Source organism: Lemur catta, chromosome 21 (genome assembly GCF_020740605.2).
Source record: "Lemur catta isolate mLemCat1 chromosome 21, mLemCat1.pri, whole genome shotgun sequence".
Classification (NCBI taxonomy): Eukaryota; Metazoa; Chordata; class Mammalia; order Primates; family Lemuridae; genus Lemur; species Lemur catta.
Genome location: NC_059148.1, coordinates 27,795,927 through 27,813,173, shown reverse-complemented (window position 1 = coordinate 27,813,173; position 17,247 = coordinate 27,795,927). Strand labels below are relative to the sequence as shown.

At 38.7% G+C, this 17,247-nt stretch overlaps 1 protein-coding gene across 10 annotated transcripts in view; it reads left to right on the top strand.

The window, feature by feature from the left end:
* The window catches only part of MPHOSPH9 (M-phase phosphoprotein 9), a 43,773-nt gene that overhangs the window by 6,642 nt on the left and 19,884 nt on the right, over positions 1 to 17,247 (top strand). For 9 of the 10 annotated variants that reach the window (XR_006730744.1, XM_045534948.1, XM_045534949.1 and 6 more), the window contains 8 exons: positions 1,314 to 1,403; positions 1,623 to 2,146; positions 3,997 to 4,120; positions 7,628 to 7,718; positions 10,012 to 10,118; positions 13,523 to 13,648; positions 13,817 to 14,277; positions 14,631 to 14,786. Coding sequence is in view for 9 of the 10 variants with exons in the window: in XM_045534948.1 (XP_045390904.1) it covers positions 1,314 to 1,403; positions 1,623 to 2,146; positions 3,997 to 4,120; positions 7,628 to 7,718; positions 10,012 to 10,118; positions 13,523 to 13,648; positions 13,817 to 14,277; positions 14,631 to 14,786 (1,679 nt within the window). In the remaining variant the exon portion in view is untranslated. The remainder of the gene's footprint in view (positions 1 to 1,313; positions 1,404 to 1,622; positions 2,147 to 3,996; positions 4,121 to 7,627; positions 7,719 to 10,011; positions 10,119 to 13,522; positions 13,649 to 13,816; positions 14,278 to 14,630; positions 14,787 to 17,247) is intronic. The other variant, XM_045534955.1, reaches the window with a different exon arrangement.

Sequence of the window (17,247 nt, the reverse complement as noted above, 5' to 3'; positions counted from 1 at the left end):
TGCTTCACATGCACCATCTTTAAATTTAAAATTAAATCCTCTTGGGGACCTATGAGATGTTATTTCCATTTTATAAATTTGGAAACTGAAGCACAAAGAAATTAATTTGTCCAGGACCACACAGATTAGTGGAGCGCTGAGACTTAGAGTGGGAGGGGTGGGAGACAGACAGGTAACAGAGTGAACAAATGAGATACTTTCTGATTGTGATAAACACTGTGAAGGGAGTAAATAGGGTGACAGGAAAGAGAGGAACTGTTAGGATGGTTGGAGAAGGTGACAGGCTGAAGTTGTGGGATGGGAAGACACCAGTCACGTTGTCAGTTGTGGGGAAAGCTTTCCAGGTAGAGAGCACGGCAAGTATGCTTTCTCCCTTGTGAGGTGGAGACGGTTTTGGCATGCTCAAGGGGCCGAAACCGCAGGGCAGGTGGTGCAGGCATTTTGCAAACAAGGGACAGAAGGGGTGGGGTGAAGTTGGAGGTGTGTAGGAGCCAGACAGTGCAGGGCCCTGTAAAGAAGGATTAGGAGTGGAAAGATGTTGAAAGGTTTTAAACGGGGAAGCTAGTTTTCATGGTAGCTACTTAATGATATTGGGTGTTATTGCATACAGTCTATTACTGAAAGGATACCAGGCTTAAGATTGAATTTATCCTTCTGGAGAGCTCCAGTTCCCCTCTCTTGTCATATTTTGGCATACTCTCCTTAGGACAGTGCTCTTGTGAATCAGGATGGACCGTAACCTAAAAGGGGGCTGTGAAAGGAGTCACAGGCAGTTCCATTGGTTTTCTAAGTCACTTTTTCATTCCTTTTTTTCCCCAGCTCTGCATTGCTTGGAAACACTGTGATATCTGATGTTAAAAGGGTCTTTTACTTGAAAAACAAATAAATTAAATTAGGGGTTAAATTCTTATAATAACAAACTATTTCCTATTTTAGGATGTGGGATACTTTTTCTGGGTACATGTTAGTGTTCAAGAACATCGTTAGCTGTTTTGAGGAAAGGAGTGAGGAACTTAAGACAAATATAAAGTGTAACTACCAGTTCTTGATTAATCAGAAATGATAGCAGATGACATCAAATTAAGATTCCATTTGAAAAATAAGATGTACCCAGATCACAGGTTACATAAGAGAGAGCTACCCCTATGTCCTTGGATATTTTGCATTAAATATATTTTTATAACTGTTTAATCTGGCTTATAAATTTTACATTTAAAAATACTTTAAAAAGGGCCCTTTGTCACTGGAGGAATTTTTCTATGAAACATGAAGTTAAAAATTATTTTTAACTAACATATTTTATAATTTACTAGACCAGGTGGTTACAACTATTCAATTTGGTTGAAAAACAATGCCAAGAACAGATAGTTGCCCAGCAGGAACAGTTCCACAACCAAATTCAAGTAAGTTGTCATTTATTTTGATTTGTTTTTTATATTTGTAAGATTTGCAGAAAAACCAATTAATACATTGTATCAATTTTGTTTAGAAACTAAAGATAAAACATATTATCATTAAGGTAATATTTTGTCATATTTTGAAACATGATATTTTCATAACATTTATAAAAATGTGATATTTAGTATACTTTCTTATCCAAATCTATAACTTTTTATTTCCAGCGTATACAAGAGGAGATAAAAAATTTAGTCAAATTACAGACGAGTAATGTTTCCTGGACTTCCTGTGATAGAAGTTCTTCATGCAAACAAGTATCTTCAGAAAATCAAATGGGTTTTTTTTCTGAAAACAGTGAGAGAAATGATTCTGTTATCAGTTACCCTAAATCTAAAGAACCTGAAATGCATCAAGAAATGTCCTCATCACAACCAGACTGTAACATGGACAGTAGCTCAGTGAGCAGTGGGTATGGTACCTTTTGTGTCTCAGAGTTAAATACATACAAACTTAAAGACCCTAAAGAGTTCATGGAACACACAGATGTTTGTAAAGGACAGTACGTAGCACCTGTAGTGCAGCCTGATTCGCTTGTAGACAGCGTGAAAAACAAGGGTTTTTATATACAGACTACCGAAGAGTTTGGTGCATCTTTAAAGGAAGATATTTCCATTTTTCCTGGTGAATTTGAGCATAGTTTTCTTGGTGAAAATAAGATTTCTGAAGTATACAGTGGAAAAGCAAATAGGTAAGTAGAATTTCTCCACTGAAGGGAGTTTTATTTGTTTATTACTTTTATTTTTTATTTTTTTTGAGACAGTCTTTTGCTCTGTTGCCTGGGCTAGAGTACAGTGGCGCCATCATAGCTCACTGCAGCCTCAAATGCCTGGGCTTCCAAAGTGCTAGGATTACAGGTGTGAGCTACCATGCCTGGCCTGTTTATGACATTTATAATCTAGTAAATAGAGTCCCTTTTATTTGAACTAGAATAGAATGAGATGTATTTGAACATTTATTGGTTTTACCGTCAAATCAAATTCTTGGCCAGGCATGTGGTGAGACACCCCCGTCTCTACCAGAAAAAAAAATCGAAGTCTTTTGTGGGACATAATGGCATGTGCCTGAAGTCCCAGGTACTTGAGGCCTGAGGCACGAGGATTGCTGAAGCTTAGGAGTTTGAGACCAGTCTGGGCAATACAGTGAGACCCTGCCTCAAAAAAAAAAAAAAAATCTTTTATTTGTTGCCTGTAGGAAATTGAAATAAACAAAGCATACTATATACTAGGGAGAAATGACTTTCTTCCCATTAGCAATGTTATAAGACTACTAAACTCTTAAAGAAAGCCTTGCCGGAAAAATGCCTTTACTTTCTAGTCATCATAAACCTGCCAAAAGTTAGAGGACAGGACTGTATTAATAGTGGAATTTTGGCCGGGCACGGTGGCTCACGCCTGTAATCCTAGCACTCTGGGAGGCCGAGGCTGGTGGATCTTCTGAGCTCAGGAGTTCGAGACCAGCCTGAGCAAGAGCGAGACCCCATCTCTACTAAAAAAATAGAAAGAAATTATCTGGCCAACTAAAATATATATAGAAAAAATTAGCCGGGCATGGTGGTGCATGCCTGTAGTCCCAGCTACTCGGGAGGCTGAGGCAGGAGGATCACTTAAGCCCAGGAGTTTGAGGTTGCTGTGAGCTAGGCTGATGCCACGGCACTCACGCTAGCCCAGGCAACAAAGCGAGACTCTGTCTCAAAAAAAAAAAAAAAAGTGGAATTTTGTCACACATGTTCACGTGATTTGCAACCAAAAATTATATACAGGCATACCCAATTTTATTTTTTTATACATAAGAAGAATTTTTGTAAGTTTGATGACATTTTGATGACTGATGATTCAGGAGACTTTTTAGTAAACTGTGGATGAATGTTTGTAAAACAAATCTTTTAAAATTTTGTAATTTATTCTAATTTTTCAGTTTTATATCTCTGAAATGTGTCATCTAAAGTAAGGTATTTAGCTGTATAGCAATACAAATCTTATTTACTAAGTATTGATATAAATACGCTAATAAATACGCTTTTACTATAGAGAGAGGTTTAGCATTTGGGGGGTACAAATGTGCTGGTTTTTGCTCTATGGCTACAGATGCTATGTATTGTAATTACTGTTAGTCTTTTTATTTTTTAAAATTTTTTTTATTTTTTAAAGACGGAGTCTCACTCTGTCACCCAGGCTGGAGTGCAGTGGTGCGCAGCCTTGAACTCCTGAGCTCAAGTGGTCCTCTTGCCTTAGCCCCCAAGTAGCTTGGACTACAGGCATGCACCACCACACCAGGCTCATTTTCAAAAATTTTTTGTAGAGATGGGGTCTTGCTATGTTGCAGGTGTCGCTACGTTGCCTAGGCTGGTCTTAAATAGTTTTTTTGTTTACTTTGCTTTTGATAGTAAGAAATTGAAAAAGGAAAGTGAATTATTTAGTAATAAAAATCCATCATCTTTTCACTGAAAAAACAAACCGTTTTCTCCTGACACAGTATCTATTGGTGTTTAGCTTTATATGTGAATGACAGCATCTAAATTTGATTTTTCTTCTGAAATAGTAAATCTATAACGTCATGGGCACAAAAGCTGAAGCAGAACCAACCAAAGAGAGCACATGTAGAAGACGGATGTTCAAGATCTAAGCCAGGAAATGAGCAAAGCAAGAAACCAGCAGCTGAGAAAGTAGGTGACCAGTCACTTTCTCCTGGCATGCTTCTGCTACCAGTGATTATGCTGGGCTTTCTATATGTTTATCAACAATATTTTTCCCTTTCTTTGGTATTGTTAATTTGTTCATTTACTAATCTTTCTCTTGCTGTCTCAAAAGATTGGAAATAATGATTTGCTGTAAGTATTGCTTCTTTAGTAAGCTGGAAATCAAAGCTAATGATGGATAAAATACTATAAAAAATGAATCATTGATAAAGGTCCTATTTCTCTTTGTACTGCAAATGTTTACATTGCCAGAGAGTAATCCATTTAATTGTTTTTAAAAAACATTCAAATAATTTATATTACTATCAGGTTGTAAGAAGTAATACTGAATATTGAATACTTTAAGAAGCCTTTATAAGAAACGTGTAGGCCAGGTGAAGTGGCTCAGGCCTATAATCCCAGCACTCTGGGAGGCGGAGGTGGGAGGATCAATGGAGGCCAGGAGTTTGAGACCAACCTGAGCAAGAGGGAGACCCCATCTCTACTAAAAATAGAAAAAATTAGCCAGGTGTGGTGGCGCGAGCCTGTAGTCCCAGCTATTCAGAAGGCTGAGGTGGGAGGCTCACTTGAGCCCAGGAATTTGAGGTTGCTGTGAGCTATCCTGATGTCACGGCAGTCTAGCCTGGGTGACAGAGGAGACTGTCTCAAAAAAAAAAAAGTTGAAATTTGAACAATACTGAACTTATAATCCAAATTGTAAGAAATTTAATTAAGTTTTAGTACATCTTTATAGCACTTGTTGGCCTAAATTGTCACAGAATAGCATTGTTTAATACAGTATGTTGAAATTGCAAAATCTGTTCTCTGAACAAACAAGATACCTTTAGAAATTGATCATGTCTTGATCATCTAAACATAGTCTTTCCATCATTCTGTGAAAAAGATTTGTTAATGAAGTCATAAGACTTCCCTCAGCCTTCATAAGGCACTATTTATCCTTTATGACAATAAATTTTCTTCAATTCATGATATTTAGGCTTTCTGATAGTGCCATTCTTTGAACTTTCTCAGGTTTGTGTTGAAAAGGAGGAAGGTGAAGGAAATAGAGCTCCATGAACCACAAAAGCTTCTGTGGCCTCGGAAAGCCCTTTAGTACCACGTTGGTAGTTCTGTTCCACAAAGGCCCTTAGGTTTACTGTGTTGCTAGTTGTGCTGTTTTGGCCCTGCATGCCATCAAGGATGGTATATCCGTTTTTGTTATGATAGCATAAAAACATTTGGAGACTGGGGTAAAAACTGCTTTTTTTCATTGGAACAGGTTGGCATAAAGGGAGAATGTTTTCGTACATAGTAGTTTCGTTTCTTCTGTTTTTTAAGGTTAAGTTAAAACTAAAACTCTGTGGCAACTTTTCCACTTCTGACATATTTTGAGTTTGTGGTTATGTCCTTGGTGGATTCACTGGTTTTTTGCTGTCTTTTGTTGTCTGCAACTCAATATATATTTGGTGCAGCCCAAGGGTTCCTGAACTTTGCAGTACATTAGAATCACCTGAGGAGACTTAAAAATCTACTTATCCTGACTGCTGATCCCGGGTGTTCTGACTTCTTCACTGAGGGTCATGACCTGTGCATCACGAGTTTTAAACCTCAGGTGATTCTGATGTGCAGTAAAGTCTGGGAATTGCTGGTCTAGCCTGACTTTCCCCCTCAGCCAGCTCTGCTGCCCAGTGGCCTGGCAGGGGGACTGAGAAATAGCCTTCTGCTAGGTCTTCTGCCTCCCGTGACTAGTCGGGGAGAGTAGAGGCTCTGAGCAGGCAGCGATTCCCGCTGAGTCTTTCTCTTTATTGATCATCTCCTGGACAAGCTTTATTTTTCCTTTTTTTTTTTTTTAGGTGAATAATATATTTGGTATTAAATCATTAGGGAAAATCAAATTTGTTTGATATTTCTGAGCTTTAAATGATTTTGCGCTTGTGGTTGGTGAATCAGACAGCATTCCTGAAATGCATTTCTTACCTTCATAATTCTGGATTTACAAAAGTTGGAACTTTCCTCTTTATTTGCTCCTTTTTTTCTCATTGTTCTTAGTTTCTTTGTAAATCAGGGAATGCTTGTTGCCAGAATTCTCTTCTGATCTAATTTTCTTTTTATACATTGGTATTAATAGCTTATTTTTGGTAATAGCTACTTTGAAGTGTATCTTAAAATTGTATATTGTTTAGCAAAAGAGTTTTCCAGAGCTCAAGTAGTTCTTTGTTTCTTTGGACCTTTGTCTTAGACAGACTTGACTTTCACATTTCACAGGCTGAAGGACTTTTTGGAGGTTTTTCAGATGGACTAGTACATTGAAACTAATGAAGGTCCTTGTGTTAGGCTTAGGCCAGCTTCTTGGACTAAGAGAGTTTACATTTAGAAGGGCTTTTCACTGCACCCTACTTTTATTTTTCGTTAAAAGCTGGGCCTGTTTTGTTCATTGGATGCCTTGTTTGCCCTGAAGAGTGCAGCAGGCCGCTCTGTAAGGTAAGCGCCGCAGCCCACTGTGGGCGTCAGCCAAGAGCATTGAATTTGCACCTCAGAATCAGGACGAAGACAAAATACTTTATTTGGGATTATTTGACTTAGACTTCTCCAGTCACCTTTACCGGCCTTAAGTACTGAGACAAATTCAAACAGGTAGGAGTTTTATGAGACAAAAGATGACTTAGGAATTTCTCTCAATGAAAAAGAGGCTAAGTGGTACCTTATAAGGCTGATGGATTAAACCCTGTTCTTGGCAGGTAGAATGTTACCCTCTCAGTGTGTTCTCACTTTTGCAGTGGGTTCGTGGATGCTTGTAAGCATTTACAACTTGTATACTTTAACAGGAATTAAAAGTTTGTTAATGGAACTGATAAGAAAAATTCTGATAGAAATGTTCTTGCCACGTATCTCTGGAAATAGATTTCTTGTGACAATGTCAGAGATACTGTGAGGAGAGATTTGCTCAGAATTTTTATTAGAATTGATAAGTAAGCATTTTTAGCCTTTTTTGTGACTAATAACCAATTGTTTGTATATAAAAGTCTAATATTTTAGGTTCATATTACTCATTTGTGGTTTTCAGAGTTAATTTGACTTATTGTGTTAATAGTTGTAATGATAAAGATGAATTATTGTGGCTTTTATATGAACTTTTATACTAAATGACTTTAATTTTATGCACCTCAAGTTTTTTTTGGAAGTAGGTGACAAATTATAACTACATTTTAGGTCTGAACTCATTAAATGGCACTTGCCCCCAATTTTCTCCTTCTAGCTCCACAGAGAAAATAACTTACAAAAAATAAACTTTTGTAAATTATACAAGAAAAGAAAATCCTTTACTGTTAATTCCTATCATTTTGCATTCTTGAAACATGGGGAAACCAGGCTTTACTGTTTCTTCATGAACCCTCTGAAGGTTTCTGTCTGGGTTGGATGCCTGGCTCTTGGGTCAGCAGTTTGTGCCTAATGATTTTTAGCTGTCAACCAATAGTTTTCTTTCTTGAATTGTAGTCTGACTTTGCTGGTGCTTCACATCCTTGTGGTTTTTATCTCAGTAAACCAGATGAAACTCCAAATTCTTGGATGTCTGATTCAGGAACAGGTATGGTACTTACATTTTTAAATAGTTTTTTCTTTTTTTTTTTTAAATAACTTGTCTACATTTCTCATCATGGGGTGATAATCAGATACAATATATTATCATGGTTTTGTCAGTGTTTTATGTGTTGTGGTGTTCCTCTGGTAGCCCTAACTTTCTTACTTAATTTGTCACAACTTCTGTAAAGATAGAATGAAGTACTTTTGCAGTGATCTCAAATAGCTGCAAACATCATCTTAGCCTTTTTCAGGTGCTCCAAAATGAATTAACAAATTCAAACCCTCTGTGAGCCACTTTTTACATGCCACGGTAAGCTTATTCTAGTCTTAATGGCTTTATATACTGACCCTTTTTTTTTCCATATCCCACATCCAGTTCATCAGGATGAATCAGCTTTGCCTTGCAAAAATTTCCAGAATCCAACCACTTCTCACCACCTCCACGGCTACCACCCTAGTGGTGCCCCCCTCATCTGTCACTTGGGTGGCTGCAAGCTTCCTAAGCAGCCTCCCCGCTTCCACCCTTACATCCTTCAATCTGTTCTCAACACAGTAGCCAAAGTGATCCTTTTAAAAGAAAAGTCAGATCATGTGACTCCTCTGCTCAAAACTCTGCAGTGGCTGCCTGTGTCCCTCAGAATAACAGCCACAGTCCTATAGAAGCCTGTGAGGCCCAGGTGATCCAGCCCTGATACCTCTTTGACTTCACTTTCTACTACAGATGCTCCTTGACTTACTGGGGTTATGTCCTGATAAATATGGGACATTGAAAATACCGTGTCAAAAATGCATTTAGGGCCGGGCGTGGTGGCTTACGCCTAGCACTCTGGGAGGCCGGGGCGGGTGGATTGTTTGAGCTCAGGAGTTCGAAACCAGCCTGAGCAAGAGCAAGACCCCGTCTCTACTAAAAATAGAAAGAAATTATCTGGCCAACTAAAATATATATATAGAAAAAATTAGCCAGGCATGGTGGCGCATGCCTGTCGTCCCAGCTACTCGGGAGGCTGAGGCAGTAGGATCGTTTAAGCCCAGGAGTCTGAGGTTGCTGTGAGCTAGGCTGACGCCACGGCACTCACTCTAGCCTGGGCAACAAAGCGAGACTCTGTTTCAAAAAAAAAAAAAAAAATGCATTTAGTATACCATGCTACCAAGCATCATAGCTTAGTGTCGCCTTAAGTGTGCTCAGAACATATACATTAGCCTACAGTTGGGTAAAATCATCTAATATAAAGCCTATTTATGTGTTGGATATTTTATGTAATTTATTGAATACTGTACTGAAAGTGAAAAACAGAATGGTTGTATGAGTACTTAACGTACATTTTCTACTCAATGCCCATTGCTTTTGCACCATTGTAAAGTCAAAAATTTGTAAATTGGCTGGGCGCGGTGGCTCACGCCTGTAATCCTAGCTCTGGGAGGCCGAGGCGGGTGGATTGCTCGAGGTCAGGAGTTCGAGACCAGCCTGAGCAAGAGTGAGACCCCGTCTCTACCAAAAATAGAAAGAAATTGTCTGGCCAACTAAAAAAATATATATATATACAAAAAAAAAAAAAATTAGCCGGGCATGGTGGCACATGCCTGTTGTCCCAGCTACTCGGGAGGCTGAGGCAGTAGGATCGCTTAAGCCCAGGAGTCTGAGGTTGCTGTGAGCTAGGCTGATGCCACGGCACTCACTCTAGCCCGGGCAACAAAGTGAGACTCTGTCTCAAAAAAAAAAAAAAAAAAAAAATTTGTAAATTGAACCATCATAAGTTCGTTGTGGGGGAATGTCCTCATACATGACTAAAATGCCTAACTCCCTCTTAATTGTTATACTCTCAATGAGCCAACCCTGATCAGCCTATTTGAAAATAGTGTCCAGCCCCCGCAACTACAAACCCCCCTTAATCCCATTTTAAAATTTTATCAGAGTGCTTACCACCTTCGCACTTGCTTTATATAGGGTATAATTTACTTGTTATTTGTGTCTTACTCCTCCTGCCTCCCTAGCCTGGCACTATAGGTGCTCAGTAAACATTTGAATTCTTGAATTCTTTGCATTGATTGCATATGTCTGTACTGCTCTGTACTACTCTATTTTAAAATACATTTTAAATTGTGCTAATTCATCTTGACTTTTAATAATATTTCAGCTTTAAATATTAGTATCAAGTGAGGACTCTTACATGGTAAAGCATTCATGTGACTCTTTTCCCATCAAAATTCAACTTGCTTTAACCAGATAGCCAAAAACCAGTTTCTTCGTTTGTTCTCTTTGTTCACACTTTTCTATTCTGTGTATTTGTGCACGTTAGGACTGACTTACTGGAAACTAGAGGAGAAGGACACGTATCACTCTTTGCCTGAAACTTTAGAGAAGACTGTTGTACCATCATCCTCCATAGATATGTTACCCGGGCAGGTAACTTACAAACACATTGTATGTTTGTGTGTATTTGTGTTTTACAATTGTTAAGTACTCCATTATAAATGTTTTATTTTTCAACTTCTGAAATACTGGAAAAAGCATGCGCTTTAGAATCATACTTACTGTTTTCAAATTCTGTCTCTGTCATTTATTCACTGTGTAATCTTAGGAAACTACTTAAAAATGGACTTAAAAATATTGGTTAGTGTTTAGTGAAATCAAATGGTTTGACCTACTAATTTATATATAGTAGATCCTCGGCTATTAACTTCCTCGCTTTTTCCCAGACCTGGTATTGATTTTTCATCCTATTACACCTCCCACTGATCCATTTGTACTGTAATTATGAGCAATTTAATTTGTTGTATTAATTTTCTTTGAGCAAGAAATGTCAACTTCTTAAGTTTCAGAGCAAAAAATTAAACTGTTCGGTATGTGTACATCATCAGTGTGCATATTTCACTTAAGTATTTTGATCAGGTAATGAGAGTGTAGGTTGGGAAAAGAAGAGATCCAATTAAAGTAACCACGAGACATGTAAAAGTGATGTGTACAGACGGGGCAAAGGGGACTCCAGTGCAATGTATGCATTAGAGTACCGCAGTGTGACAGGAACCGACATTCCGTACTTGAGGAAAGGGAGGGGATGAACACAAAGAGACATGAAGTGGCAGAGAGGCGAGGTGGGCGGTGCACGGAGGGCTGGAGGCTCTGCTGCTGCGGGGCTCCCTGGGACTTCTCTCCAGCAGCAGTGCGTTAGCGCTGCGCTGTTCTCAGTCTCAGATGCCGTCAGTTTTAAGGCTTCCCATTTCATATTCTACCAACAAACGAAACTTAAGAATCAGAATGATGTGATGCTTTCTTACCACTTTAGAATTTATATTTTATTATAGGAAGAGCTTTTAGACGTAAACAGATTTTTTTGTCATATAACTCTTACACATATTTTAAAAAGAAAAACAAGTGAAATAAGAGTGGCTAAAACTTCTCCTCAGAGGCCTACACCTCTCTCTTTTCAACTCAGTGTTGGTTTCTGTGTTTTTCCGACATGCTATCTTCCTTCAGGGCACCAAGAGCATTGGTGATTTGGGTTTGTGTTTTTTGTTGTTGTTGTTGTTGTATGTTTTTTTTAAGAGATTGTCAGGGCTCAGGTGATCCTCCCACCTCAGCCTCCTGAGTAGCAGGACTATGGGTGTGTACCACCATGTCCAGCTAATTTTTTTATTTTTTAAACTGATTTATTTTTCTTTTCTTTCTTGTTTGAGGCAGAGTCTTGCCCTGTCACCCAGGCTAGAGGGCAATGGCATCATCATAACTCACTGCAACCTCCATCTCCTGGGTTCAAGTGATCCTCCTTCCTCAGCCTCCCGAGTAGCTGGGACTACAAGTGTGCATCACCGTGCTTGGCTAACTTTTTAAAAAAAATTTTATAGAGACAGGGGTCTCACTGTTTTGCCCAGGCTGGTCTCAAACTCCTGGCCTCAAGCGATCCTCCTGGTTTGGCCTCCCAAAGTGCTGAGATTACAGGTGTGAGCCACTGTGTCTGGCCCAGTATTTCTTGAGAAAAGAACGAAAGGCCTTGGTGCTGAGTTTTTACCTGGCTTAGTAATCATGTAGGACTAGCCTCCTTTTGACTCCCAGATGGAGACTGTTGCTAAACACATCTGACTGACCCTTCCCTTAAATATTGGCCCTTAGGTGTTCCATTGTAGTCTCCAGGATTGTCTTCTATTAATTACAAGAGGCATCCTCACTTCAGAGACGTTAAAATATGAAAAGAAAACATAAAAGTGGTGAACAATGCTACCTTTTATTACCATGAGTTCTAAATAGAATAACTCCAGCTGTTCACCCAAGCAAGGACTGCCCAGGCTGCAGCTGTAGCCAGAGTGCTGCTGCTTGTCATAAGCTTAAGTCTTAAAAAGGCTGCTTTAGTTTGTTGGTATGTAAAGAGTAAAATTCCAAAGCAGGATTATGGGAATTGTACATTTTAGGAGTTTAGATTTAGCAAATTAATGCCTTTAATTTACACACTAAAAGTATAATTAATTGTTTTTTATTCATAAGCTAGTTATAGAGTTCATCAAAAAATATTAATTCATGGTGCTCTGCAGCCTGTGTAGGGTCTGGGAATGGGATGTAAGTTTAAAGCTGTAAGATGAATGTGTTCTTTCAGTGCTTTCAGTGTATATCTTGTTGAATCTACAATGTCATTTGAGACAATGTTAAGTTTAACTTTGAAGCCCAGGGTTAATTGGTACACACCCACCTTGAAATAGTAGTTAACTGCAACCTCAAACTCCTGGGCTCATGTGATCGTCATGCCTCAGCCTCCTGATTAGCTGGGATTACAGGCACAAGCCACTATGCCCAGCAAATTTTTCTATTTTTTGTAGAGACGGGGTCTTGGCCTTGTTCAGGCTGGTCTTGAACTCCTGACCTCAAGCAATCTTACACCTTGGCCTCCCAGAGTGCTAGGATCACGGGCTTGAGCCACTGCGCCCAGCAAGCCCAATGATTTAATGTTTGGAGCTTTGACCTCTTTGCATTTCTAGCATAGAAAAGCTAGCTGATTTCAAGCTTTGGAAATTAGAGTCGTGGCTCACACCTGTGATCCCAGCACTTTGGGAGGCTGAGGGGAGGATTGCTTGAGACCAGCCTGAGCAACATAGCAAGATCTGATCTCTACAAAAAATTTTTAAAGAGTTAGCTGGGTGTAGTGACATGTGCCTGTGGTCCTAACTATTCAGAGGCCAAGCCAGGAGGATCACTTGACCTCAGAAGTTCGAGTTTGCAGTGAGCTATGATCACATCACTATGCTCCAGCCTGGGCAACAGAATGAGACCCTGTCTGGGAAGAAAAGGGTCATAGCTTCTTATTTTACTTATGAAAAAAGGGGTTTATTTTCATTGGGTAACCTTCTTAACACTTTTTTGTCTGCAAACTGTTTTTTAAAAAAACATGTCTATCACAACATCAATGAGGAACTCTTGATACTCATCCCTGAGTCACACGAAATTAATTTGGCCAGAATTTTCTCATCCTGCTTCAATCATTCATTATGAAGTCTTTTCTTACCTCACAACTTGATTTTTATTCTGAGTGGGGAGACTACCAATGATTTTATTCTTTACAAGTGTTCACAGGCTGCTAAATATTAATAATTAAGGTGAAATTATCCCTTTAATATTCATTTTTAGGAGATAGGAAAATGATTTGATTCTGAAGGAGACTCTTAATAATAGGCAGTGACTTCAACACTTGTAAGTCTGACAGTCTGGATTTTCAATTTGTTTAAAATGTCTCAAAAGTATTTTTATGGTGCTGATTTTGGTACCAGTCGATTTTTTTCATTGTTGATAATACCATTTAAATAATTTTGTTTTATATTTTAAAGCCTAATACTAGTAATGAGATGAAGCTACCATCCCTGAAGGATATTTATCATAAAAAACAAAGGGAAAACAAGCAGTTACCTGAGAGGAATCTCACTTCTGCTTCCAACCCAAATCGTCCTCCAGAGGTAAAGTTGTGAACAGTCTGCAGAATGAAAATGAACATTGCTTCCTGACTCTAACTTCTATTAAGCTTTATTTTCTCTAGGAGACCTAAAGCCTACTCATTTAAAAACAAGCAAGACAAAAACCGAGTACTGAGGGTAAGACCTTACTGTTGTCTATCTGGTTTTCAGGTACTGACTCTAGATCCCTCATTACACATGAAGCCAAATCAGCAGATTTCAGGGATTCAGCCACATGACTTTTTGAATGCCCTTGATGACAGAGTATCCTTTTCACCAGACTCTGTTCTAGAACCTAGTATGTCTAGTCACTCTGACATAGACTCATTTTCACAAGCAAGTAATATTGCTTCTCAGTTATCTGGATTCCCCAAATATCCTGCAAATACAAAAGCTTGCCCAGTGGACTCTTGGAAAAGTCATGCATTCCAAAACGAAAGCAGGACCAGCTCCACGTTTCCTTCTGTATATACTATCACCAGTAATGATATCTCAGTCAACACTGTGGATGAAGAAAACACTGTCATGGTGGCTTCTGCCTCCGTCAGTCCGTCCCAGCTTCCAGGTACACCCAGCGGGGTCCCAGAGTGCATTTCACTGACTTGCGTGGAAGATCCTGTGATAATGTCCAAGTATGTATTTCAGTGAATGGCTTGTAATGTGAATAGATTTTCTGTGATGTCTGAATGATGAAATGATTTTTATTGAACTTCAATAATGTATAAAATCTTAGAGATAGCATTTTAAGATAGAGCATATAAAAATTAATCTTTTTTTACTTTATTGTCAACTTTTTTTTTATTTCAGAACACCTCAAGGAACATATTGTCAACTTTTTGTATATTCATCTTTTACATATTTTGTGGATGTGCAAAAGAAATATACTATTTTTTAATTATGAGAATTATTGTGATCTTGGTTTCTCTTATGGGATAGAGAGAAAGGATATACTTTACTAATGTATTTTTTTACTTCTCACCAACAGGATTAGGCAGAATCTGAAGGAAAAGCATGCCCGACACATAGCAGATCTTCGAGCTTATTATGAATCAGAAATAAGTAGTTTGAAACGGAAGCTGGAGGCAAAAGAAATTTCTGCAGTTGAAGATTGGAAAAAAACCAATCAAATTCTTGTAGACAGGTAAAACTTATAATTTTACTGTGAAGTTTGTGTTTCTCTACCCTGAAGGTATTATTTCTACAAAAGTATAATATATTGTAATAATAAAACACTTTGAAGACAAATACTTTGGATTTGAAATTTTAATACAGAGACATGTTTGCCTAAGTAATTATTTTTAAAGATTGAACCAATCTCTTATAATACACTGACATAAAGCCATTTTTTTCATATAGGGAAAATACTGAAACAGTTGAGCAGATTTCATGTATGCAAAGTGATGTCATTTATGGAAGGGTTAGTACTATGGAATCCCTGATAAGTCTATAACTTATGTCCTGTGACAGTTCTCCACTTTTTCTTATGCCCAGACACGCATAACTTTAAAATACTGTAGTTCTCACGAACGTGTGGAGGCAACTATCCCATTCAAAGAAAACCCATAGAGGCTGGCTGTGGTAGCTCATGCCTATAATCCTAGTACCTTGGGAGGCTGAAGTGGGAGGATCACTTGAGGCCAGGAGTTTGAGACTAGACTGAACAGTATAACAAGACCCCATCTCTACACAAAATAGAAAAATTTGCCAGGCATGGTGGTGTAGGCCTATAGTCCCAGCTACTTAGGAGGCTGAGGCAGAAGGATCAAAGAGCCCAGGAGTTTGAGGTTGCAGTGACCTATGATGATGCCACTGTACTCTAGCCCAGGCAACAGAGTGAGACTGTGTTTCAAAAACAAAACAACCACCAAAACAACCCCCCCCAAGAAAAAACCCCAACAGACATGCAGGGAAGACTGGCTTTATATTAGAGATGGCTTTATACCTATTTTAGAGAAAATCAGTCACAAAATTTGATGTTTTCACTGGTATTAGTAATAGAGTCCTTGCAAAATACTTTACAATTAAATGAGATTTAAACAGACTGAAAATTGCAGGTTTAGATGATAGCAAGGAGGTCTTCTTTGATGCAGAAAAGATAAAAGCCACTTTCAGAGAGCTTAGGAGTGAACTAAAATCTTCCATCCAGTTAAGTTTAACTTTTAGAATCATGAGAAAAGTAGCCTTTATACTAAGTAGTTATTGGTTGCCATGGTAGTTAATATGGCTGTCTTATTCCTGGACATTTCTACAGCTTTCATTTTGCTTTTGGTGATGGGGTTGCAATGGTAGGGAGAAGTGATTGAAAGAGCCAGACAAAAAAAAAAGATGCCAGGTTTAGGTTTTTTTGTTGTTGTTGTTTTTGGACACAGAGTCTCGCTCTTTTGCCTGGGCTAGACTGCAGTGGCATCATTTTAGCTCACTGCAACCTTAAACTCCTGGGCTCAAGTGATCCTTCTGCCTCAGCTTCCTGAGTGCGGGACAGTGTGCACCACCATGCCTGGCTAATTTTTTCTTTTTCTATTCTTTTTTTTTTTTTTTTTTTTGAGATAGAGTCTCACTCTGTCACTCCAGCAAGAGTGCAGTGGCATCATAGCTTACTGCATGTAGCCTTAAACTCCTGTGCTCAAGCCATCATCCTGCCTCAGCCTCCCTAGTAGCTGGGACTACAGGCCTGTGCCATCACACTTGGCTAATGTTTTCTATTTTTGGTAAAGATGGGGGTCTCACTCTTGCTCAGGCTGGTCTCGAACACCTGACCTCAGGTGATCCTCCTGCCTCGGCCTCCCAGAGTGCTGGGATTACAGGCGTGAGCCATCGCGCGTGGCCTAATATTTTTTTATTTTTTGTAGAGTCGGGGTCTCACTATATTGCTCAAGCTGGTCTCCAGTTCTTGGTGTCAAGTGATCCTCCTGCCTCGGCTTCCTAAAGTGCCAGTTTTATAGGCATGTGCCACAGTGCCTGGCCCAGGTTTAGGTTTTTTTTAAGATAAAAAGAAAAACGTAGATAGCAAAATAGCAGGTTAGGGGAATTTGTTTTTTCTTTCCTTTCTTTTTTTTTTTTTTTTTTTAACAGAAGGCAGAGATGACTGTAGGTACTTCCTGTTGGAAAACAATTACGGAAGAAGAAAACAGTGGATTTAAGATTAAAGACAGGATGCTAAAGAAGGCAACCACTATAAATGATAGCTAATTAAAACACTTTTATGTCTAGAAGATGCTGGAGTGCATAGAGCAATGAGCAAATGCAGGTGGAGCAAACTGGAAGTCAGGATTTTAAGTAAATGGCTATGTTGTAATAGTTAATAACAGTGGCAATCTTGGGTGCTTGAGTAAATGTAACTACCATGCAAATAAACAGCAATGCATTATTTTCTACTACTTCCCAAAAAGGATTTGATCTGGTTTACAGTATAAAAGCTGTGTGTTAGAGGGCAGCAGAAACAGAATGAGAAGCTTGCAATCATTTAGAACTGGAGAAATGATTCCCTTAAGACAAAAACCAGTGTTATCAGCACACACACCCATTTTTTCCAACTTAAAATTGTAAATTGGAGAATCCCACTGGTACTGCAAATGGGGCCATTAACACTTATATTGTTGGCC